Below are 27,558 nucleotides of genomic sequence, written 5' to 3'. Positions count from 1 at the left end.
ACTGAGGGACCTTTATCATCAGTGTTTATTAGCATTTTTAGGTTAATAGCTTCTCCCAATATCTTGAGTGGGATATATATAATGAGAAAGCAAAACCCAGGAGAATGCACTATTCAGTTGGTCCTGAGAGCCCAGTCTATCTACTTTGTCTCCACCTTTCAGAATCTAGTTTTACATCTGATGTCTACAAATTTTTAGTACGAAGTATTAGGAAAAAGGTCTACAACATCTTCAGCAAAGTCTAACTACACTATGTTTGACCAAATCATTCACCTATAACTGACAAAAGACAGAAAGAAAAAAAGGGGGGTGGGGCCTGTTTCATCAAAATACAGGAAAGATCACTAGAGTAGATGAAGAGGATTAGGGATTGAAGGGGAGGAAGAAGAGATGGAAAAAGGGAAAAAGAATCTGACCAAACTTTCATATATACATACATGAATATAGCACAGTGAATTCCAACATCAAGTATATCCACAAGGCACTAATTAAAAAAAAAAAAAAAAAAAAAAAGCCACAAATGTATTTCAGAAAGATCAGTAGAGCCAGGGGAGTAGAGGGAGAGAGGAGATAAGTTCTGGGGACTGAGAAAGAGCAAGTTATATTCCATGCTTTTGTGATTATGTCACAATGTATCCTAATGTTATATATAACTAAAAAGGATCAATTAAAAAAATATAATGAAATCAGATGATACCACATCTAGGTTATGATTTCTTATAAATCAATTTATATTTTCACTTGAAATCATGCATGTTATCTGAACTATACAATCTTTAATAACTTGTTAAAGGAATAAAAATCACTAAGCTAAATTTGGATTGCTATGATGGCTCAAAAAAAATTTAGATCATACATTGGCATAACTTAAAAAAAGAATATATAACATGCCACCTTACATTTGTTTATAATGCTTCACTGTTTGAAAACTATACACACACACACACACACACACACACACACACACACATATATATATATATATACACACACACACATATATATATTCTTATTTCTTCTCTATAACCCTATAACAAAGTTTTATTATTTGTTTCCTAGCTATGATAAAATTCTTGAAATTAGTGTGTGAAAGAGAAAAATTAGTAAAAATAATATACAGATGGGAGATATGTGATTTGCTCAAAGATAAAAAAACTAGTAAGAGCAAAGCCAAGACTATAATACAATTCTTTAGATACTTACAAGTCAGGGCTCTTTCCATTTTATTACACTATTTAACTTAGCTTTTCTATATAACCAAATGGATAGTAAGAACATGTGTGAAATAATGAAGAAATAAATTATAGGCATATAAATAACCCGCTATTATATATAAGATATGTAGCAAACTAAAAGTACAGATAATATTTTCAAAAATAACTTACTGGATATTCAAGGAGATCTACTGGCTGTCTAAAAGGCTCTGAATCTTCACACTGAAATATGAGATTTAACAATTCCTGACATTGTTTCTTCCATGCTTGAACATCATAAGACTGAGCTCTGTTACGTAATCTTCTTCTAGGCTGATGGTCCTGAAATGAAAATATTCAAGTATATTAATAAAACAGCACTTATACAATACAAATTGTACACCATCCCCACCACCCCATGCTGGGTATTGATCCCAGGGCCTGGGACATGCTAGGCAAGTATTGTACCACTGAGCTACATCTCCAGCCCTTTTTATTTCTGAGAAAAGATCTCCCTAAATTGCCCAGACTGGCCTCAAACTTTTGATTCTCCTGCTTCAGCCTCTAGAGTATATGAAGACATAGGCATGTTCCACATCATGTGATTAATTTTGAATTTTTAACGAAGTCTTACACAATTAGGTACAGGTTGATTATCCCTTACTTGAAACACTTGGGTCCTGAAGTGTTTTGGATTTGGGATTAATTGCAGACTTCACTGGTTAGGCATTCCTGATCCAAAAATCTGGAAACCAAATGCTCCAAAATATGAAAGTTTTTAAGCATCCATGGAGCATTATGAGTTTTGTTTTCAAATTATGAATGTTCAATTTATAACATATAGTAATACAAACAACAACAACAGAAAAATCCATAGCATCCACCTAGTTCTGACAAACGTTAGAATTGATTTGAAAGTAATACTTAATCTGCCTTTAAGACTGCTAAAAAATTAATAATAAGCTCTTAATGCATTTTTAATTCATATAAAGTACCTCTGCAAAAAACAAAAATTAATTACCTTCCTTTTTCGGGTAGAAGTTCCTGGCACATCAGCATCTTTCTCTTCTTCCTTTGAAGCCAGAATAAATCAAATTTATAAAACATTTTAGGTTTCATTACACTCAATAGTGTATTTAGAAATTATTTCCTTTATACTTTAGAAAACTCAATATATACGCTGGGGTAATTTAATGACCCATTAAAAAGTCTCCCTTTTGTAACTTTAACAATAAAATACTGAATACCATTTTATTAAAAAGTTAATAATAGTACTGAGCAAACAATTTTCAGAACAGTTTTTACTTGAAAACTGTAACATGTATGTATATAAATTTCTTTTTTATATAAGTAGTAATCATAATAAAATATTACATACCTCAGAGTCAGACAAAACCTTCTTCTTCATTGAATTATAAAGTGGAATTATGTTATAACAAGTTTGATCCCTAAATAGCAAGAAAATGTTAATAAGTAAGACTAAAGTCATGAGTTTTTTTTTCCTTTGTTCTTAAAACCAGATTTTAAGGGTAAAATTGAGGCTAAAGCATTTCTGCATTTATTGACATGGATACCCAAGACACACACAATATACCCTGTGTCATCCTTCCCCCTGGATTATTTAATTGTGTCAAACCCAATTTTTGACTCCCAAATGAATTTGCTAAGGTTGCTGCTATGCCTGGAATGCTGTCTTCCATTCCTTTGGCTTCAAGGTAAAGCTAATACACCCCATGTCTTCTCATTCCTTTATTCATTCTTTAAATAGAGACATTCCAAAAATTTTTGTCCTTAGTCATTTTGACACCATTCACCTAAAATTCCTTGTTTAAACCTAATTGTCACTCCCCAATCTCTTCCTCTTTTAATTTTCATTATTTTTTTAAAACAGCACACCATTCTAACAGTAATGAAAATCTTGGATTTTCACTATTTGTCCCTTGCTTTCTCAAAACCCAAAGAGCAGTCCAAACAGAATTCTATTCTCAAAAATATCTTGGCATCTATGCTTTTCTCACTTCCACAAATTATGCCCTCATCACCTTCTCTTTGGTATAAGCCAATATGCTATTTATGCTTTTTGTCTCTTTTCTATATTTTAAAAGTCTACTTCCTCCTGTAATCCTAGAGGCTCAGGAGGCTGGGGCAGGAGGATCGTGTGCTCAAAGCCAGCCTTAGCATTTTAGCAAGCCTTAAGAAACTCAGTGAGACCCCACCTCTAAATAAAATATTTTAAAAAGGGGATGTGGCTCAGTAGTTAAGTGTCCCTCAGTTCAATCCCCAGCACTAAAATAAATATTTAAATAAAAAGTAAATAAAAGTCTTGTTCCTCAGGTTGGCACTTAATGTCCACCATGCTCTGTCCCCAATTAGCACTATATTCCTACAAGTTCTACTCCTATACTGACTACTTCACCAACTAATATTCCTCTTAATAATGCTTTACTTTCCTACCTTAGGCTACTGCTTAACCCTGGAATGGCTTTCTTTTCATCTAATTTATCCTGAATACATCAGTATCTACCTTGTTCATAACATCTTCTTAAATACTTCTGTGTATTTGAATCTCTACTTTCAAAACTAGAAGTGACCTGTCCTCATGTAAACTTTCACACAATTCTTTTGTTATTTATCGCAGTATTCCTTATGTATTTCAACTTCATGTTTACTGGCCTATGAAATTGTATTAAAAGGGTAAAAATATGATTATTTCTATCTCCAAGTACATATTAGTTTGTATACATTGAGAGCATGAAATTTTGCCAAGTAACTCAATTAAAAATACAATGATCAAAATTTCAAGGAATAATTTACATTTTCAAAATTACTGTCAGCTAAAAATGTTTTTTAACAAATTAAACATGTACCAGGTATTTATTTTTTAAATACATAAATATAAATGCTTGAAATATTACCTTAATTTGCATTTCAAAATCTGAAAGAAACGCATTTTCAGACTATTTAAAATGTAAAAACAATTTTCATCTAAATTACTTCAATGAGACATGAATATTTTATATCATGTGATTCTGTGAATTCATCTCTGAAAAGAGATGTATATACATATGCTTATAACACTTGTAAAATTACAAAGAGTTCTCTAGAATTAACTAATGTTTGATTACTAAATTCACTGAAAAAGAACAAAAGCATAGCAATAAAGTCCCTAAAACCATTTGGAAAGGAAAAGAGTTCTTAGAGAATAATGTAGAGGAAGGACACAGAGTTTATCTTGGGAATTGTTTTTGTTTTGTTTTTCCCTTATACCTACCTGCATTTCTTAGAAAAAAAAAAACAAAAACAAAAACAAAACACAACACACACAACAAATATTCCCAGGAAAAAAGATCCTAAGATTACATTAAAAAAAGAGAATGAAGCTGGAAAAGTTAAGGAAAAAAGCCTGAATAATGCCCTTATGTAAAAGTGGAAGCTGATAATACCTGAATTAAGGTATTTAAATACACTGTTACCTCTTCTTAACCTAAAGGAGAAGGGGAAAATCTAATATAATATATATTAATATAAATAGTAAAATCAATAGAAAATTAGAACAATCTTTTGCACCAAAACATGATTCATGTGTCTGGCTTCAATATAGAAGGCTCAATTTATTTTACGGCTATATAAAATCACAAAATAAGGAAGAAAAGGTACTTTTGCCTTAAACCAAAGTTATCACTCTTGCTATAGAATCAATACACAAGGAAATAAACCTAATTGAGGAAAAAGACTTTTGAAAATTCAGTATCTGACTGGATTACCTAAATACCTGTTAATAATCTTGTATATATATGGGCTGGGGATGTGGCTCAAGCGGTAACATGCTTGCCTGGCATGTGTGGGGCGCTGGGTTCGATCCTCAGCACCACATAAAAATAAAGATGTTGTATCCACCGAAAACTGAAAAATAAATATTAAAAAAATTCTCTCTCATCTCTATATACTAAAAAAAATCTTGTATATGTTACCTCCAATTAGTTCACTCAATCAAAAATTTTAGCTAATGATCTTTACCACCTGTAAGATTGAGAGAGCTAATGAAGATAAAAAATTACATGTTTAATTGATTTTTATTACTATCCAATGAACTGAGAAAGGAGAAAAGGATCAATGTTTTTTTTAACTACAGAATACAAATGTAATGCATCTTTATGATTTTATGACTAAATGATTTTAGTGCACTTCCTTTACATTACAAATTTTTTTCTTAGTACACAGGCTTTGTATTTTGAGGAACTATATTTATGTGACAGCATTATACATGTAGAAAATTATTGTATTTTACAGTCTGACATTTTACATTTTAAAAGCCATTAATCATAGCTATTATAATTAAATATGAATAAGTAACTCACTTTACAAAATGTAGAAGAAGATCAGTCACAAATTTGGCAGATTTCACAATTGGGCTTCCCGGCTCATTAAATGTTCGTGTGTTATGCTCTATATATCGAACTTCCCACATCAGGGAAGAAACTCGCCTTTAAAAAAACAAAATATGTGTCTTAACCTCATATTTAGAAATATGTATACACAATTTAAAACTAAGACATTCTAACTTCTGAATTTCAGTCTTAATCCAATTACATCATTCACATCTTAAATAGCTATTTTCAAAAAGCACAATCCCATTTGTTTTAGAGGACAAAAAAGAGGAGTGACATTATCTATCTATAAAGAAAATGTCTAGAACAGGACACTAGACAATTAACAATGCCTACTTTTCAGTAGGGAAATGTCTATAGGGGAAGAGGTAGGAGTAGAGCCAGAGAAACAAGTTCTTAGTTTTTGCTTTACATATTTCTGTCTTAAAATAAATAAATAAATAAATAAATAAATAAATGAATAAATGAATAAATAAATACCTCTAGCTTGTATATATAAAAGGAAACAATCTTAATCTAATTATAGAGTTAGTAATCAAATGACATGTAAAAACGAGAAGGTAATCAATAGCCTGCTTAAGAGATAAAAAACATAAAAACATGAGTATGTTACAAGAAAACTGAGAATTATTTTCTAAACATTCTATTGACAATGCTAAATTGTTCTGGTGCTTTGTAATTTTATTTCTGAAAGTAAAGAAAAAATCGACCTCTAAGAATATCATCCAATTGTGGCCTGAATTAATAAAGAATACATTTAAAAAGTTACATATAATTGTGGATATAGAAGCATATAAAGAAAATGCACATTTCAAGTTGATTCACAACGCTCATTCTAATAAAAGAATCACAGACATCTTCAGTGTACCACATAGAAAACTGTAAAATAGGGCACTAGATTATTACTAGCAGGGCAAACTACTATTACTAGTAGTTTCACAGACACTGAAAAAATCAGACAGGAAAAACACAAACTTTAAGAAGAAGGGAAAAAAATTTTAAGCTGTGAAATACAACATGAAGGCATCACTATATTACGTAAGAACACAAGTCAAGTTTACAACTATATTATCAGGTTAAAAAATAGGTGACTTCTAATTTATGTATATATCAAGTTTCAAACTGGCTAATGCAAAAAAAAGTCTATTTAAGCTATAATGTACATTGAAATAATTAAGTACACTTTAGCAATTATCATGTTCAGCAATGTTTCTATGAGAAAGAACATAACAGCAATAGTCAGAGATGTCAGCTCCTTATCTTTCCAGCTATAGTCCAACCACCAGTGTATTTTCTCTCTCTCCCTCTAATCTTCCCATGTCTTGTTCCAATTTCTGAAGTACTAAGTATAAATCTTAACCTTTAGTAATTTAGTTCTAGGAATACAGTTATAAATTTATTCTTTATTTTTTATCTTAAAACTTCTACGAGATATTGAAAAATGCTTAGAGTAGATGGCTGAGTGAAACATATCATGGGGGTCACAGGAGATTTCCTTTTCATCTCTTGCTTTTGACAAATCATCAATGATTCAACAGCAAGCACACACAGCAAGATCAGAAAAATCTTTTAAACCTAAAGTCTATCATCTTAGTTTTCTTTACTGCAATGGTTCTCAACTAGGAGTGCCTCATCCACCAGAATACATTTGGTAATGTCTAGATTCATTTTAGACTTTAAAAATAGGGACTGCTATTGGCATCTAAAGGGTAGAAGTACAGAAAAGTCCCTCACAGTGAAGAATTTTCCAGCCCCAAATGTCAGTAATGCTGCTGTTGAGAAACCCTGTTAATAAGGAAGAACAAATGACATTTTCAGTTTCAAGTGCCCCAAAACTGTTTATAGGAAAAAAAAAAGGCACATTTTATACAGAAAAGTATAGATTATGAATAAAAACTTCCTAAGTTAACACAAAGAATGCAAAAAAACTGTGGAATTTAAAATTAGTCATAAAAAGAAAACTCCGGTGCAATACTATAATATCATTGTCCTGCCAGGGCAAAAATAATATACAAAAAACTACAAATTGTAATTTTATTATGGAGAAAACTATAAACTTAGCTTTTGACAAAACACTTCAGGTAATGTCTTTTTTGGGGAAAAAAAAATTGCAAAAATCTGTCCAAGATTAAGAACTCAATATTTATCAAAACGGTTAACTGGAAAAAAACAAATTTTAGTTGAAATTATATCTGCTTTTTAACTCTAGTTCTATGGCATACTATTCTTCAATTATGAAAAACTACATCTTTTCTAATTGCATTTTTCAAAAGTATTCATAACCTGAATATAAGTAAAGATAAGTAATATTTGATATTTTAAGAAAAATCTATGAAGAAACAAAAATTCTAATGTTATTTATTGAGAGAAAAGCAAATAATTTGGTTTGATTTATATTAAGAAAATGAGCATGAAGTAATATTACATCTAGAAAAACTATATCCAGGAATCACATTCAACTAAACAAGCAGAATCAAGATTATAGTCAACTTGCTAGAAATTTATAATATCATATCCTATTCCAAATCTACTAAATCAGATCCTTTCAACATGTTCCCCAGGTGATTTATATGTACATTTGTAAACATAAAAAGTTAAGAACAAAGCTGTAGAAGACTGGCCAAAGAGTGAAAGAATGAATCATTTAGATTCCTTTTGGTAGTGTCCACATCAAATGATTCTAACCTGTAAAACCTGTTTTCCAGTCTTTGTTTAATTGTACTTAGATCCGTTGGATATGCCACTACAGTGCAGTACATGGGATAAGCTTGCAGATCCACAGGGGCCACAAATGCTGAAGCAATATCTAAAATAAATAAATTTTAAAATTTATTTTTTTATGTTCAAAATAATTCAAAAGGAATTCTGCTCAAATTTTAGATTAAGTCCTAATTCACATGGACATCAGTCTGGCATTGTCTTTTCATTAAAATTACATAATTTAACTGACATAAAGAGTGTCATTTTTTACTAAACCTACATTAACATTGTAAATTTCTGGGGATTTCTTTTTTTTAATCCATAGACAAATTTAAGACAAATATCCTAATAAATTTATAAAAAAATTCCTAAAACTGACTTATTCAAAACACACACATATTTCTTCAATTGATAGCCAGTCATCCTGAATCTGTGTATTTGATAAAGGAATTCTATCATTAGCATGTTGCATTTGAACATGACCTTTCTCAAACCTTACCACTTTATCTCATTCTTACATTATTTTGTGAAATATTAGGCAATGAGAGAGAAGGAAACAGATTCAGAAGTTTTTGACTCAATTCAAAGACACAAAGTAAACTGGTAGAGCAAAAACCAGAATATAGTTAAAACTACTCTCTCTATTATTTTATTCATTCACATATAAAACTACTTCTTACGACAGTATTTGTAGGGCCACTTTTACAAAACTGTTGTCATTTTGCAAGGGCTGAGGATATAACTCAGTGATAGAGCATTTGCCTACCATGTACAAGGCCCTGGGTTTGATTTCACAGCACCTCAAAAAACAAAAGCCTTCAGATTTGAATATCCTACAATCTGTGTTCCCATTATCTTCAACTCTTCTTACTCATGTCTCTAAACTTTTTGAAGCTGATTACTCACTGCCAGAATGGGTTGATATAAGCCACCAAACTAGCTGAGAGTTACTTTGGGAGCCGAGTCTAGATAATCAAATTTTGTAGTTATTGCTTATTTTTTTTAAACAATACAATTCAGTTCATACTCCTTCTCTCCCCTTAAAAAGATTCTCTTATGTTTGATTAATATAGTTTGGGGGAAACTGGTACAACTGTTTATATATTTAAAATCTAGCTTCCAATACTCCTCCAATTTATGTGTCGGTTTGAATATGCCAAGGCTCTTCAAACTGGATTGTGGAGGATCCAGATTTTTCAGATACTTCTGGCATTTATAAAAGGCCCTTATTCTGAAATTCAGCTGAGAAATGTGATTTATATCTGTTTTACACACTTAAATCTTGCATTAAGAGCTCATTCAAGAAAAGATTCCTATTAGAAATGCTTGAAAAGCACTGTAGAATTTATTTATTTATTTTTTGTTGGCATAGTATTTTTACTGTAGTTTGCTTCCTGCTCCCCTGCATCCCCGCCTCATCTTCTATACTTCTGTGTTGTTCATAGTTACCTAGTGTCATCAACTGGTTTATTCCTGCAACAATTCTTTCACATTCTTCATCCCTGGGATTGGTACCCCATTCTCCATCAAGAGGTTTATAGATTAATGATCTGCATTCAACATCAGTTAAGGGAACACTGGTACCTAGTTCTTCCGGAAATACAGCTGAAAAATAGATAGGTGAAAATTTGGCAATTAGTGTTTAGATTACCTTTAGAAAGTAAATTTAATGATGTCACAAAATTAAAGTCTAATTTTATAAAGATTTGGTAAATATATTCTTCATTTTCGTAAAGGAAAATATATTTCAAGGGTCAATAAAATTTAAATTATTTTAAAAAGGATCCTAAATTGATAAATTATTTTCTAAATGATCATGATTATTCCTCCAAAATTATACCTGAAAACTTGCTCTGTAATCTAGTTACAGGTAAGAGAAAACAGTTCTATAAAAAGATGCAAATTTCAAAGTTTTCTAAATCATTTCATAATTGCCACATTTACTTTAATAAACCACACTTGAGGTGAAACTAAAGAAAACATTTCTCAAAAATACTTCAATCAAAGCCTCAATTTTTCTAATGTAGAAACAGAATTGTGAATACTAATAGATAATCCTTGTATGTATGTTTTTTGTTTTTTGGGTTTTTTTGCTCTGAAGTGATAAAAGTAAGCTTTTCACATGTCTAAAGCTTTAACATTTTAGCTAAGAAAAGCATTAGAGGGTGGTGATGACAAAAATCTACAAATATGCCAGGTAATATTTGGACTAGACTTCATCCTAGAAATATGCCAATGTTTGTGTATAAAACTCTTTTTCCTTGCACTGTAACTAAACTCTTTCTGCACACAAATATAACAAAAACAACATCCCACCAACACCACACACAGAGACATATTTATATATGAAAAGTTTAATAAATCAGTGTCACCAATTCATTTATAAAGAGCTATAAGGTATTACAATACCTGTTTCACTATTCTCATATTAGCTCTATTACTGAACTCAATATAGTCCAACATGACTTCAAATTCAAACTTTCATTAGGGAAGAGGGACAAAACCAGATAAGACATGTAATGTTTACAAGTTGGTTTTCTGTAGTTTTAAAGGGCTCTAATAACAGATTAAGTTAACTTCTCCAAGAGTTCTATCTTTTCTGACTTTTTAGAGTAACAATAACAACTCAGCGATTCCATTTGTAAATGATTATTTCTACTATATTACAAATCAGACATTTTATTCTTTTTTAAAGATCTTAATTTTTATCTGATAGCAAAAGTAACACATTGTTAACAACTCAAACAATGTGGAATGTAAAAGATAATGTATGAAGTCCCCCTAATTCCACTTTCTATAAAATAAACATTAGTAATCTGCATATGTCCCTTTCATCGCTTTTAGGCATATTTAATTGTATGTGTGGTTATTTTTTAAAAATTGAAACAAAACAGGTAATAAGATAAAAGGAAAATGTAATCTCCATGCTTCAGCCATACCCACCTTTTCTTAGTACAAGGAAGATGTCATACTCACTGCCTAGGGCTAACTCCCAAATCCTGAGTGTGTCAGACAATATGCAAGATGATGGTTATTATTAATAACAACTACCTCTTCATTGAGCTCTTACATGTGTCAGGCTCTATAATAAGCACTTTATACACATGATGCCATTTAATCCTCAAAGCAGCCCTATAAGAAAGGTATTTGTTTAAATAATCAAAGGCTGAGTCCTAAGAAACTGAGGCTTTAAGTCTATGGAACTTGCCAAAATCACATAGAAAAATGGCAGTGTGAGGATATGAATCTATATCTGACTCAAAAGCATGACCTTTTAACTATTATGTTATACTCTTAAGTATTCTGCTGGAGTTACAAAAAAATGTACCTAAAATACTTATTTTTAGGAATGAATAATAACTAATTAAAAACTTTCATATTTTGCTGTAATAAATGAATTTCAATATTCCCTGTTATGCTATAAATTCCAAGAGGTAAGGATCATGGTCTATCTTGCTTACTACTGAGCTTCCCTAACCATTGGGGTCAATAATGGGTGTACAACAAGTATTTGCTGAATTAATGTTTCCTGTTAAATCTTCATAACAACCTTATGTGGTAGTGAGTTAACAAACCACATTTCTTATTTAAGAAATCAACTTCATAAGGTTGATGCATAAAGTCTAACATATACTTACCATTATTAGGTATAAGCTCCATATCCCAAGGACTCATCTTTTCTGTATCTCCATTGTCCCAGCTTTAAGAAAGGAAATTTTTAAATTAAAAACAATCTACAATTTTTATAAATAACATAATTCCTTTAGTGTTTTCAAGAAATATATCCCTTTCTTGATAAATGGAGAAATATTTCAAAGCAAGACTGGCCTAATTAAAAAAAAAAAAATACAAGTATTTCCTTACCAAACATTATAGCACTGAAACAAACTATCAGGGTACTCAGGCTGAAGAGGTTCCTGGCTTTCAATTGTCCCAAACCACCAAGCATCATCTATGACTGATCTGAAACGGTCACCTGGACAAGAAAAGAGGCTGTCTCATTACTCTGAAACGTATGTTTGCTAACTGTGTTTTTTCCTAAGGTATAACTCTAAGGCACTGAAACTGCAACATAGAAAGTGACCCACTTTAATTAAAAAATGAGTTAAATCGGTAACACTGTAGGGGGAGAGATATTTAATATGCATACTTATCATTTTATAAATAGTGTTCTTGACACCATAAGCTTTCCAGTAAAGGTAATTATGAGTTTTACAGACCTATTTATAAGCCTACACAGACTGATGACATTAGGTTAAAGAAGAAGAATTGGAAAATACAAGCTTAACCATAATGAACAGTATCTGTAGATTTAATAATAAAGTAAAAAAATGAAGTTTCTCAAAGTAAGCCTTAAAACATTTCTGAGGAAAAGAGGAGTGGTGATGCATGCCTGTAATCCCAGAAGCTCAGGAGGCCGAGGCAGGAAGATCAAGAGTTCAAAACCAGCCTCAGCAAAATTGAAGTGCTAACAACTCAGTGAGACCCTATCTCAAAATAAATTACAAAAAAGAGCTGGGGATGTGGCTCAGTGATTGAGTGCCCCTGAGTTCAAACCCCTGTAACCTCTCCCCAAACTGAAAAAAAAAATTCCTGAGGAAAGGCTAAAGTAAAAATAATAATAATTATTATTTTTGGTACTGGGGATTGAACCCAGGGACACTCTACCATTGAGCCACACCCCCACTCCTTTTTATTTTTTAAGACAGGGTCTCACTGAATTGCTGAGGCTGGCCCTCAACTTTCAATCCTTTTGCCTCAGCCCCAGCCTTCCAAACCACTAGGATTATAGTTGTGCGCCACAGCACATGGCCCATTCTTTTATTTAAAGCTAAGTTTACCAAGACCAATAAACGACAAATCACCATGCCAATGTCTTCCAACGACACTGGAGAAAAAAGAACTAATATACCAATTGATGGGCTTTGCTAAACCATACGTACCATCTTCATACCAGACTGCACTCCAAGATGACAATGGCTTTATCTCAAATTCTCAAGAACAACTACTTAATACATAGCAAACATTTGTACATAAACTAACAAAACTTAAATGCCTGGAAATATTTATAATTTCAAGGTTTCTTTGAAACTTGTTTATAACATTATTTTTAAATATTACTTTTAAAAATTATAACAGAAATAACAATAACAAAAAATAATAAAGTCAGTTTAGCTTTAATCTCAATCCAAATTATCACTCATTTTGTCAAGACTTCTTCTGATATCAAATATGAATTGTTATTAATATTTTTGGATAAATATTTAATTCAACATGTAAAAAGGCTGAAAAAAATTATAAAGAATCTTATAAAAAGTTACCAAATGTAGGAGATAAAATGGTTTGAAACTTAAGCATCAACTAAAGTATTTTCAATTTAAACAAAACTTAAAAATGCTTCTAATACATATCATACTTTGTTATTAACATTATTATTAATGGCAAAACATCTTTTTCTAAATTATGAAAAAGAATAAATCAATTGTTGGGTTAAAAAAAAGACATATCAAACATCCATGACTTCTGAATATATTACCCACCTATGTTCCACCGCCTATATTTGGCATCATCAAATTGTTGTCTCAAGACTAGGAAATCTATAACATCAGGCATATCGTGGTATCTAAGCACAAATAGAAACAAACTGGTTAGATCATATTTTAAGAAAAAATATTCAAAACATGTTTAAATTTATCTGAATCATGAAAAATAATCTACAATACTAAGAAACCACTGGTTCTTTGAATAGTCCTTACTTCATGGTAAATGATCCACCAGTCAGTTTACCAGTATCAGGATCCAGAAAAGCAAGTTTAAGGCAGCAAAGGGTAGGTAATCCCACTTCATATTTTATGCCAACTATTTTCATCAGTTCTTGTTCCTAAGATACAGAAAATAAGAAATCACATTTACAAAATAAACCACAAAACAGATTGCTGAACATAACTAAGAAAACATTTCTTGGTTTTAATATTCATCTGCATGGTAATTACTCTGTGCACATGTAAAAATTAATTGAGCTATGTATTTAAGATGTGCACTTTATGGTTTACCGGTTGTACTGCAATTTTTAAAAAAGTATAATAGTTTTCTAACATAATTTCAAAGAATGCAAGATAATTTTGAACTATTGCTGATAAAATCGAGATGACAAAATAAAGTCTACCTTAAACATTAGTGTTATCTAATTTTCACTATGATCAAATTTTGTATGCAATTTATAAAGTTTATCAGTGAATATAAACTCAATCTTGAGTTTCTTTGACTGAAAAATCAAACCCTTTTATAATCTCCAAAACCACCTCAATTAAACAAGGGAACTTCATGATTCAGTTTCTTATAGTGAAAATAGTAACCCTTAATACATTTTTTTCCATGACCCCTAAATAAATCTTTAATATCATACCCGTAGTTCCATTTTATGCCATGGTTGTTTTTTAGGATTGATACTATAAATTTTATTTTTCCGGGCCATTTCAACATATGCTTCATGTCCTTGTCGGAAATAATAAACCTAAAAAGTAGATAAAAGCCACAATTTTAAAATCTGGATGTTTCCAAGAATGTAAGATATCAACTAAAATTGCAGAGAAAATCTCATGTCTTCTGAGCTAATAGAAATTTTGATACTGACTTTCCCCCCTCAATTCCTTAAATTGTCTCAGCATCACTTAATCATAACCAAAGTGTTCTAAATAACATTAGTACACACTTAGAAATTTAAGATGGGGCATTATTTTTTTTTTAGTTCATCATTTATTAGGTTCAAAATAAGTTAATTTCTCTTGCAAAATAAAAGTCACTTGTAACCAGTAATCATAATAAATTCATGTTCACCTACTTTTTTCTTACATTTTAGCAGGTAGTTAGACAGTGCAGCATATGTTTATTCTCATTTCATAAAGATCAAGTTTAGGTGATGTCTAACAACTGTCAATTACTTGAACACAATAGTTTGACACCAAGTATTATTCTCAGTACTACAAATTTAAAAAGCTTGTTGAAAAATGCTATTAAGATCTTAGTAATACTTTGGAATAGCCACTTTTCCTATTACTTTCACTCTCTTCATTACTAATTCAGTTGTCTGCAACTTCAAATGCAGGAATGGAGCTGAATAAAAAAGATTTAACTATTCAAAACCAGCACCCAAAAATAAAATGGAAACAATTTCAAAGGAAATCATTTAATCAGGAATTACAAACTTTCTGACAATCTTGAAATACCATAGTAAATATATTTAGTCTCTCTTTAATGCTGTAGGATCTGTAAAACCAATCATTATATTTCACCTACACCATAACAACATGGTAATGCTCCAAGTTCCTCAAATCTTCTGATGCAAACAGGATCTCTAAAAAAAATTATTCCATACTTTCCTTTAGAGTTACTCTTGTATTAAGTTTGTTTTCCTTGTTTAACTGTCAGTTACCACTTTAGTACAAATTAGAGTGCTTTATGAAAGCAGCGTTTTTCAGTTTTTATTATTGTTACTCATGTTAACAGACACCAGATAACACTATGTCTGTGTATAAAATAAGGAAATATGACCCTGGGTGAGAACTCATGATCTAAATCCTTACATTTTCATTCTAAATTTATAAGTACACAGCCTAAAATGGGAGTGCCAGTTTTTTTCTTTGGTCCTGGGAACTGAACCCAGAGGGGTTCAACTACTGAGCCACATTTCCAGCCACTTTTTGAGACAGGGTCTCATTAAGTTGTTGGGGCTGGCTTTGAAGATGTGAGCCTGCCAAGACACTGAGATTACAGGCTAGGGACACCATGCCCAGCAAGGGGTAATAATCTTAGAGAACTGAAGTATAGTTCAGTTGTACGGCCCTTGCCTAACTGGTACGCAGCCTTGAGTTTGATCCCTACTCTGCCAAAGATAAAAATTTAAATAAAATAAATAATAGTTCTTATTCTAAGACCATAGATTTTAGAAACAAATATGAACATATGGGTAAAAGAAATATTTTGAAATAAAATTATATGCAAAAAAGCTAAATTTTATTGTAACATGCTATATATTTAATTTTTAAATTAAGGGAAACAAATATATTAATATATTCCTTTAGAAAGAAAAAAATAAATATTTGTTTTGAAAGAAAAAAAAAAAAAAAAAGCATTACTTGTGACTGAACCCAGAAGGACTTTACCACTGAGCTACATCCCCAACCTTTTTTTTTTTTGGAGACAAGGTCTGGCTAAATTGTCCAGGTTGACCTTGAACTTGTGATCCTCCTGCTTCAGCCTCCTGAGTTGCTGGTATTACAGGCACGTGCCACCACACCTGGCAATAAATGTCAACAAAGCTTCCTTTCTCTTATAATATTTAGATGATTAAAAATTTATAGCAGTCTTAAAAAAGATTATTGTTAACCCTTTCCTCCTAAATGTACTTTGTCCATACACAGCTGTGAATGAGTTATTTGTATAAATCTGTTGTAATCTTCTATAGTTGTGTTTCAAGAACTATAAAATGTTCCAGGTTATTACTCAAACAAACAAGCAAAACAAAAAACAAAGAATAATTAAAAAGTTTAAAAGTACCTCATCACCCATCTGTGGCACAAATGGACATCTTCGGGGAATAGTATCTGTAATCCATGTTGATGGTAACCATTCTTCTAATGTCAAACCATTTTCAGTTAGTTCTCCCACAGCCAATCTCTAAATTTGGAACATTGTAAAGTAATATTATACAAAGAAGCACAATAGAGATCATTAAAGAAAAGGACTTTCGTACAAAAATTGTTTTCTTTAAACATTAAAAATCTTACTCTAGAAAAAAACGGTGGCATCAGCAACAATTATTCAATTAATCCAAATCATTGACAAAAACTAGACAGAAAAACCAAAATCTATAGACAACATTCATATAAGACATCCCCACAAACCCTGAAGTGTAAGCTCTGTGTTAGTTTCCTCCCTTTAAAAATATTATCAGTCTTGGGATGGGGTTGTAACTCAGTGGTAGAGCACTTGCCCTGCATATGTGAGGCACTGGGTTCGATTCTAAGGACCGCATGTAAATAAATGAATAAAATAAAGGTCCATCAAAATTTAAAATTTTAAAAAAGTATCAGTTTTACAAACACTAGTTATAACAAATTATGACATAATTTGAATTTTAAAAATTTCTATTTTTAGTGTTAGAAATAATGAGATATTCTCATATGGGTTAAGTATTCCTATAAGATACAGAAAGCTAATTGTTTCCATGTGCTTGACATTATACTTCTAAATAGCCCGAGGATGTTCCTCTCCCCTTCTTTTGCCCTTTTTTATGTTTTGCTGTATTGGGGGGGGGGGGGGTCAAATCCCAGAGCCTCACACATCCTAGGTAAGTGCTCTGCCACTGAGTTATAAGTTCTCCTCTCCCTTTCTTAAATAGCAATTTCATTCTTGGCTCATGTTAAGCTCCTTCCAAAAAAGAAAATCAGAGTTCCCCTGACCCCAAATGAAATGTTGTTAAGCCATGTCCCTTACTTTTTAAATTTGATGGATAAAAGTAAAACTATGCCTCTGAGAAAAGGGTTTTTGAAAAACTTTGCTGAACACCTACAAGCAGCCTTAACAGTCTTGTTATTGCGTCCTTAGACTTAGTAAAAATGAACAAAGAGCCTTTGAAACCTACTATTATAACTAGAGAAACTTTACGCAACTGATTTAAATTGTTGTGGTTCAGTGTATATGCTCTAAGACTTCTAAATTTCATTCTGTTGAGTTTTTTTTTTTTTTTTTTTTAAACAAAGTAGTTACCACTATGAGTTAATGGAATGTTGACCGAAAGAAGCAATACCACAGATTATGATTATGAACACTACTGGCAGCAGGTAATTTTTTTTAACTTTTTTTTTTTTAAATTACTATTGTCCAGACTGGCCCTGGTTTGTGAACCTCCTATCTAAGCCTCCCAAGTAACTGGGAACTTAGTGCACATCACCATGCCCAGTACTGCCAGATACTACTATAATTGTTTCCCATTACACATTTTCCTCTTTTTATTAATCACACTACCATGATTCTCAAACACATCAGGAGCATTCTCATCTTGGAGAATAAGGGAGAAGTAAAGGTCTTTCATACTTCCTATATGGGAGATGAGAGAATTGTAGGTAGAGAATTTTAGGTAGAAGAACTTAACTATGTACTCATTAAAACAGGGATTGGCAAGTCATGGTTCACAGTCCAAATTCAGTTTGCCAACTGTTTTTATAAATCAAGCTTTATCAGAATACAGCTGTACGCATTCATTCATGTATTATTTATGGCTGCTATAAGTCTGTAAAGGTGAAGTAGCTGGCCTTATATGGAAAAGTTTATCATCCCCTGCTTTAGAGACTAGACCTAGAAAAAAAGGGGTAGAAGCAGAAAAACAGATGGGAGGCTATTGTAGTAACACAATAGTTCATGGAGGCTTGCACCAGTGTAATAACAGTGAAAGTGATGCAAAACAGTTAAATACTGAATAAATTTAGAAGACAGGGCAGATTAATTCCCTGATACAATGGATGTTGAACATAACAGGAAAAAAAAAAAAAAGGGAATTAAGGATAACTTTAGAAATCTTGGAATAAAAAAACTCAAAAGACAGGAGTTGTCATCAGTGTGATGGTGGAATAGAGCATATTTGAGAAGAAAGCTTGGGAAGTTAAGTTTTGCATATACGAGATTTGAGATACATTATTAAGTCAAATCATATCCAAACAGTTATATGATTTGTAAACAGTTAGACCCTGTAATGGTTTGGATCTTAAATGTTCCCTAAAGGCATATGTGTTGAAGACTTTAATGCCGGTGTGTGGTGCTAAAATAGAGTATTTCTCAAATTTTCCAGCTTCATGATTTGAGATTTTCTTACTTGGGGAGGTATAGTTAACTGATTTCTTATCTTCTTCATTCATGGAAATTCTTCTAAGCCCAACTCAAATCTTTTTTATTCTAGGAGATCTTCTCTGAAACCCTAACATTAAGATGTTCCCATTTGGGCTGGGATTGTGGCTCAGGTGACAGAGCACTTGCCTCACATGTATGAGGCACTGGGTTCGATCCTCAGCACCACATAAAAATTAATAAATAAAGGTGTCACCTATAACAAAAAAAATATTAAAACCTTGTTGTTGTTTTTTTTTTTTAAAAACATGCTCCCATTCAATTTTTGAGTTATCTCTATAATAAATCTCTCAATGAAATATATTATTAGACAACATAACATTTCCTCTATTTTTATCTAAGGGCACTGAAACATCTTGTTCAGGCCACATAATTTTTGGAATAAGCACTATGTTTTACATTTTCTTTTAAATCATATTATTTTATAAACTGTAATAAATATTTATTGACTTAATATACAGAGCTCCAAATGACATGAGAAATAGATGTATATGTTATGTGAGTACATCACCTAAGATATGTTTACTACTTTTCTGAAGAATTTTAGTTTTAATTATTATTTTCTATTACCCCTCCCTTTTTTGCTTAATTATAAAAGAATTAGCCTTATGGGAAAATATTTTTGTTTGTTCACACATGTAATAACATTACTTCTTAACTCTGTAATTCTGCATAAGGGAAATACTAAGCCAGGCCTGGTGGCACACACCTATAATCCCAACTAGTTATAGAGGCTGATAGGATTGCCAATTCAAGCCTAGTTTTGGCAACATAGCAAGACTCCACCTCAAAAGTAAATATGTAAAAATAAATAGAAATACTATTGTGTTATTTAAGTTAAAGATTAAGTAATAAAATAGTGCCATCTATTGCGGATGTACTGGTAGACATGTGAAAATTCAAACTCAAGACAATAAGCTATAGCATCTTAACCTTAATAAAGTGTGTTCCATGTACAGCTCCTGTCATGATACTTTGTCACAGCAAAACAGTGAAATGAAAATATGCCAAACAGTAAACAGAAGATTCAAATGTGACCATGCATGAAGGAAACCACAATATTAGTTTGTGGATAACTATCAAACTAAGACCAGATAATGCAACCTGTGCTCTTGGAACCAAAGAATTACATTCTTTCTGTGATATATTACTGGCAGATCTCAAAAGTTCATCAAAACTGATGAAAAAGATTATTTACCTTAATAGACAGACACATGGCTAAATCAATTTCATTAACCAATCTATCACATAAAACAACCACTCAGAATATATTTATCATCACTCACAAATACAAAACAAACAAACAAACAAATAAACCTATGGGCAAATGTGGCATTCTCTTCAGTAAAGATTGCCCTAACAAAGAACAAAGAAAGTGACAAAAATAGTAGCTATGGAATCCAGATTAAAGTAATTCATAATTATAAAGCTGAAATAAATACAAACTCAACCAAATATGATTCTCTATTATAGTATTTTAGAAAGCAGATAACATGGCCCTCATACTACATGTACTTTGGAACAAAAATTAAAACAGTCGCTATATTCATTCCCTGGTTAGAGAATTTCAACTCCATAAGAGGAGATCATTTTTTTTCCTTTTTTTTTTTTTTACTTTCTTTGCTCTCTCTCGAATTATCCAGACTTAACAAATCAATACTACTCTCACCTGAGGACGAAAAAATTATGGCTCACACATTAGGTAAGTTAATGAAGACTTGTTACAACAAGCCTATTTTAAAAATTCAGCATTGAATTCATATTTGCTTTGTGGTCAACTATAACAAGTTTTGTTTTTTATTATGTGATGTTTTCCCTAGAATTTGTTTATTTTTAGCAAGAACAATTAGAGTGGTTAAACATGAATTCAATTAAGTAGAAATATACTTTGTTTTAGAGCAACTGTTTTTTACAAAAATATATAAATAAGTCCCATCAGATTATCAAGAAAAAAATCTGTTCCTGTATTAAAATTAAATGCTCAATATTTACTTATATTTGTGAGTAAACCCTATTACATGTTAAACATCTAAAAACTTGTGTAACCTAGATGTATTTTAGTATACTTTATACATCTGAGTATTTTCTATTATTACTTGCTAACAGAAATCATTAAGATTCATGATATTTAAGTTCAACTACGCTTTAAAAATGCATACTTTAAGTAATTTTCATAAAGGAAAACACAAATTTACAATTTCTAAAATCAACCTTTTGTTTTCTTTCTTTGGGTTTCTTTTTCTTTGGTGATGTTGCTCCATCTTTTTCTTCATTTACTTTTTTCTTTTCCTTTTTAATATGTTTTTGCTTCTGTTTTTCTGATTCCTCTTCATCATCTGAACTGCTTTCTGCTTTCTTGGTTTTATGCTTGGGAACTTTCTTTGGTGGTTGTAAATTAATTCCTGCATCTGCTGTCCAGTCAGAATAATCACTGGAGTAGTCACTAAGAAAAAAGAAGGGATTTCCAAAATATAAACAGAGCATATAGTTTAAGACTTTGCTTAATAAAAAGGGAAAGATTATAAGAGAAAAAGGAATAACAGAATAGTACACACTTAAAGATTCTAAAATATTTTCTTAATTTTCAAATTATCTTCAAAATTTCTTTACTTTGCATGTGAAGAAATGATATTTCATGTAGGTAAGATTATTCTACCTCCCTACATTTTAGGAACATCTTATGCTTCAAAGCATGCTATGATTCAGAGAAATATAGGTGTTACTTATGTACCATATTTGCCATTTCTTTTCTATTACCTTTTAGATCTGTCTTACTAAAGTGATGTTATGGCAAAATAATCTAGTTATGTTATCTTCTGTTTTAATTTTAGTATGTGAGAATATTTAACTACTTCGTTTTGAATAATTTTATAAAAATCATCCCAGGTAAAAATCATAACTAAAATATTTTTAGTATGATTTCATTATGAAATTTAAAATGATTTTTAAGAATTTAAATAAAAAATGTTTCCAGATACTATATTCTAAAACAGGCTTGCCTCAGTTTATTCATGAGCATTTTATTTACATTGAGTCCACTCTTTGCCACTATAAATGGCACATTCCAAATCTCAAGTTGCTCCTCAGCAGTACTCAGCTCTTACAGAGTATCTTCTGCCAGTATAACTACAAATGCCAGACTACAAAAAATGTCCTCAACTGCTAAAGCCAAAAGCACTCAATACAATACACTATGTTTGGTTTGAGATATTCATTTGCATTGCTGAGCAAAAACAAAGCAAAAAATTTCCTTTACTGAAATGTTTCAAACACAGGTTAGATATAACCACATGCATCTGTGGAGTCACTACTGTGGAAATTGGAAAGTCCTCAATTCTAGGATTAATAAAAGTAACTCTTATAGCTTCCACTTAATGCTTCTCTTGGCACTTTTATTTTAAGAGCCATCGAGGTGGGAATAATTATCATTCTCCAAGCATTTATTCCTTCTTGTCTTACAAGGTCAGTTGTGGCCATCAGTCCTTTAACAATGTGAACCACCAATATCAAAGCAATCCTCACTTACATGATCAAATGAGATGCAAATAATAGAAAAAAGCTTATTCCTATTGCTAGAAGAGAATTTATTGATAGTATTCAATAAATCCCATCATATAAGATAGTTAACTCTATAAGATCTTGTTACTTTCATAATTTTATGCTTAAACATGTCTTAAAATCAGTAATAAGCCGGGTGCAATGGCACATCCTGTAATCCCAGCAGCTCAGGAGGCAGAGGCAGGAGGATTGTTAGTTCAAAGCCAGCCTCAGCAATGATGAGGTGCTAGGCAACTCAGTGAAACCCTGTCTCTAAATAAAATACAAAAAAAGGCTGGGGATGTGGCTCAGTGGTTGAGTGCCAATGAGTTCAACGCCTGGTACAAACAAAACAAAAATTAATAATTAAAAACTGGCATACAATTCAGATTATACATAATAGATTTCAGAAAATACAATACCAAGTAGGCAGTTAAATGGATCATTTTGCATATCTAATTGCACTTTCCAAAAAAATATTTCTATAGAGAAAATAGAAAAAGAAAAAAATTTCCTAAATTTTGAAAAACTGAAAGAATCTTTGAAGAAAACTTTTAGTTTTTGAAATGTCCTGCTAATGGGAAAAAATTTTACAGCTTTCTAGTGATTTTATAATAATATTTGGAGAAATCAAAATTCATTTACCTAGAACTGCCATCACTGTGCCATGCTCTCTCGTCTTCTTCAGAAGTTCCACCACTGACAGCAACCACTTCACCTTCCTAAGACATTGAAGACATATTTTATTAAATCATTTTAGAAAATAACATACTGTGATTATAGAATATCAATGACAAAATACTAATGATGTTGGAATATTTAAATTAAAACCTTAACACAGCTTAATTTTACTCAAAAAAGTAAGACAATTAATGTATATGAAGACATAATACTCAATAATAATACTAGATTCAGACAACTCTCAGATAATTAACATTTTAAAAAAGCTTCATATCTTCTAAATTGAAAGATATCAAATTCCAGTTTATATTTGAAATTAATTTCTATTTTCTGGGCCTTTAAAAAATTAAGACTTTTTTTCTGTATATACTTTCATAACATTAAAGTTAGGCACATTATGTTTTGCCTATTATTATTAAAATAGTTTTATCATACAAAACAGGATAATCCATCTCTTATCCAAATGGAAAAAGATTAAAAAATAGCAAGACATTACTTCTCCTTAGTAAACATTAATTAGTGAAGGCATTTTCTTCAAAAAAAGTCAGGTTTTTGGTCACAAAATCTTATATAACTTCTTTGCTCAAATAAACTTTATGCTCCAATAACAATAGCCCTTCATATTTATTAAGCTTTTACTGTATGTCAGAAATGACTCTAAGCACTTTTGTCTATATCATCCCATTCTGTCTCAACAAAACTGTGTTGGTGGTAAGAAGCAGCTTTGATATAAGAAATTAAAGCTTAGAAAGGTTAAGAAATTTGCCCAAGGCAGCACAACTAGTAAGCAGTAAGGCTTAATTTGAAGCCAGATCATTTTATTCCAAAGCTAAGACAACTTTCTATTATGGTTCACAGTTAAAACTTGGTATGCATATTTGGACCATTCTTCAAGAGGATAATGAGATGTATTATTCATTTGTGATTTAAATAAAATGATATATTTTGGAGGAAAGTTTTCCCATTTTGACGTCTTAATGAAAAATGTGAATTAGGACAATTCCAAAGAGTTCTGAAAATTACAGGTCCATGCCACTGTTCACAGCTTGCCCTGTTCATAGAAAATATACTTAGAGAATTCTCATAATGTCTAACACCACTTGATAAAACACTGCTCCAAAAGTGAATAGCTGTTAACATCTCTGAAACCCTGACTTAATTAAAGGGGAAGAGAAGTGATGATGAGGGAAGAAAGGTTAAGGACATGGTTTTAAGTACTAAATAAGATTGGTTTTATGACTACAAACTGATTGCCTTTGCTAAGAGAATGTATATTTTAGAAGGGACAAATTTATGGATGCAATTATAAATGACGAATACTAAAAAAAATATACATGCACACATACACCAACAAGGCTTTAAACAGTTACCGTACTTAAAAACTAACCAAAACTATCAAAAACCTATTGATTCATTCTTATAGTTACATTATACAAGTGCATCATGGTATTATTTTAAAAGTTTGGTATTAAAGTAAAGGGAACCTGCATTTAATCCCAGCTATACCATTTAATAGTTAGGTGGATCTGAACTCTAAACACCTTTGAACCTCAGAACTCATATATAATGTGATTTGTTTTATGGATTTAAGATTATGAATATATATATGCCATGCCTAGAAGTCAGTCATGAAAGTTATCAAAGTGCTGAGATCTTACATCTGAAGAACTAGTGCCATTTTCTATCTCCTCCAATGGTCTAGGAGTCTCTTCCAGTGCAGATCTTGTACGATAATTATGTTGATTTGCTTGTTGCTTTTTGGATTCCCCAAGATCCAGGAGATGCTCATGAGCATGATTCTAAAAAAAATAAAAAGAAATTTATTCACAGTAAGCTTAAAGAATAGACTTCTTAATTTAAAAGTTCATTTTTTCATTATTAAAGAACTCATTCATATATATCATGGAAATGGACTAGATTATAGTATGAACTATATTTCAACATACATCAAGTTAAATCACAAGACAATACACTGAAATTTACTTGCTAATTAATAAGTTTAAAATATCTTTTTTCCAAGTAAGTGATGTGAAGATTCATGATATAAGACTAAGACAAACAATGAACTCTTTATTTTGTACTTACACCAAATCTATAGAACTGATTTTAAAAAAAAGAACAATGGACTATGGGGCACATATAACAGGCAGAGGCCAAATGGAAAACAAAACAGTGATTTAAAAAAACAAAACTATCCTGTCTATGTTTCTTTTACTGGAGATAAATCCGAGAGGTCATCTGTCATAGATGAGAAAACAAGCAATAATGAAACACCTGACAAAATCCACACAGTGACAGAGATTAACTCAACAAACAAGAATATGCATCTGAAAAAATAAGTTAATAAAGCAATCTCAAAGGCAAATAAGAAAGTAACATATCCATGAAATATATAAGTAGAGTTTTGTAGAAAATTATGGAAAAAAAATCAATCAGTCTTGAAGTTAAAAAAAAATACTATCACAACTGAGAATGAAATAAATATTCATATACAAGGATACAAGATTTACTCCACATAGATCATCTGTAAAAGAATTACTAAATGGTTTCATAATTTTGTAGAAATTTTGGGAAATATATAGGAAATATATAAAGGTATAAAAAGAAAATAATGTTCAATGACAATGTGACTAATTTTGACCAATCCACTTTTAAGAATTTAATATATCTTTTTTCTTTCATATAACAAACATTTCTACTTACTCAAATCTGTGTCATTAAAAATTCTTACTGATTTTTTAAAGCTTTATCCATAATACCTACTTCTAAAACATAAATTCCAAATCAAAGAACATAAACATTTTAAATGCCTCAATACATGATGCAGTGAAGGAGAAAGCCAGCCATGAACCAATATTACTTCTTTCCCTTTCCCACAAACAAAAAAACAAAAACAATTTGCTTTATTTATTGGGCTATCATGTGGCTACACTTTTGGCCAATGAGGAATCTGGTACAATATTACTGAGCAACATCAAAGAGCCTTCCTCAGGAGAACACACATGGCCCTTTGCAACTTCCCCTCTTGATCATCCATCCTATGACCTTAAAGGAGGATGTTGGTAGTTTGAGACCTGAGTCAAATCCAGGAATATCAAAAAAATGAAAAAATTCCAGTCCTCAACAATTAGGGTGCCATACGAGGTCTGGATTATTCACTTTAAAATTTTGATATATTTCCAATTAAACTAAGTCACTGTGAGCTGGGTCAGAAAATCAGTTAACTTTGTTCTTTAGGTGGTAACTTGGACTTAAGGTTTCATATAATTTCCCATGACTTTAGACTCAAAGATTTTCAAGCTAACTAAGGGCAAAGTAGGCAGGACAATAGATTCTTATGATTCCTTGACAATAAAGTACTTACATCTCTCTCTGATTAGGGTATGACCAACTGAAATTCATTGGATCCAAAAATTTTGCCAGAGTAGGATAACAGAGAACCTGGCAGAAAAAGAGGGACAATCCGCCCCTCTTAATGGGAAAACTAAGAACTTTTATGGCAGTATTAGCAGATGCGATTATTTACAATAACAAATAAGTGAAAACAAAAAGATATAACAAAGAAAAAAAACCAAAACATTGCTCTAGAGTATGCAGGCAAGACTGAACTAAAGAGCTCATGTTTAGGCAGATTATAATTTATTAGATTTAATGAGTATATATACAAATTGGCATTTGAAGAAATGGCATGTTAGAAGGCAGGAAATGTAGAATTAAAAAAATTAAATGATAAACCATAGATACAAAGAGATAATCAGGAGTTTAACTACATAATTTTATTTCATTAATTATCCCATTTAGAGTATTAACATTTGTGATTGAAAAGGGGGGTCTTAAAATAGTCATCACCAGTATAACTCCCCATTACGTACAAACACAAGAATGGGAAAAAAAATGGAATGGGCTGCACTCCATGTAAGTATGATGTGTCAAAATACACCCTATATATCTAAAAACAACAAATTAAAAAAAAAAGGTCATCATACTTACAGAGCAAATTATTAAACATCAAAGCAATTAATATTTACCTTTGAAACACTAAGTATTTTATTCTCTTTTGCAACAGTTAAGTGTTTCCTTTTTTCTTCTGACCTATAAGTCTTTATTTCTTCTTCTCCCTTTGCAGTTCGCCATTCTTCCTGCCGACTGAAAGAGAA

General features: G+C 31.3%; 1 protein-coding gene across 1 annotated transcript in view; it reads right to left on the bottom strand.

Annotated features, from left to right (window-relative positions):
* Phip (PHIP subunit of CUL4-Ring ligase complex) overlaps positions 1 to 27,558 on the bottom strand; it is a 127,061-nt gene that overhangs the window by 15,326 nt on the left and 84,177 nt on the right. Inside the window, exons 20-35 of the mRNA XM_076858473.2 lie at positions 27,430 to 27,547; positions 25,060 to 25,200; positions 23,366 to 23,442; positions 21,395 to 21,626; positions 16,838 to 16,957; positions 14,688 to 14,795; positions 14,038 to 14,162; positions 13,822 to 13,904; positions 12,146 to 12,257; positions 11,920 to 11,981; positions 9,731 to 9,886; positions 8,267 to 8,387; positions 5,552 to 5,677; positions 2,572 to 2,641; positions 2,215 to 2,265; positions 1,386 to 1,535 (exon numbers count right to left, since the gene is read on the bottom strand). Of these exons, the coding sequence (XP_076714588.1) occupies positions 1,386 to 1,535; positions 2,215 to 2,265; positions 2,572 to 2,641; positions 5,552 to 5,677; positions 8,267 to 8,387; positions 9,731 to 9,886; positions 11,920 to 11,981; positions 12,146 to 12,257; positions 13,822 to 13,904; positions 14,038 to 14,162; positions 14,688 to 14,795; positions 16,838 to 16,957; positions 21,395 to 21,626; positions 23,366 to 23,442; positions 25,060 to 25,200; positions 27,430 to 27,547 (1,852 nt within the window). The remainder of the gene's footprint in view (positions 1 to 1,385; positions 1,536 to 2,214; positions 2,266 to 2,571; positions 2,642 to 5,551; positions 5,678 to 8,266; positions 8,388 to 9,730; positions 9,887 to 11,919; positions 11,982 to 12,145; positions 12,258 to 13,821; positions 13,905 to 14,037; positions 14,163 to 14,687; positions 14,796 to 16,837; positions 16,958 to 21,394; positions 21,627 to 23,365; positions 23,443 to 25,059; positions 25,201 to 27,429; positions 27,548 to 27,558) is intronic.

Source organism: Callospermophilus lateralis, chromosome 6 (genome assembly GCF_048772815.1).
Source record: "Callospermophilus lateralis isolate mCalLat2 chromosome 6, mCalLat2.hap1, whole genome shotgun sequence".
Lineage (NCBI taxonomy): Eukaryota > Metazoa > Chordata > Mammalia > Rodentia > Sciuridae > Callospermophilus > Callospermophilus lateralis.
The sequence above is the reverse complement of the archived record's forward strand: the minus strand, read 5'-3'. Positions and strand labels throughout refer to the sequence as shown.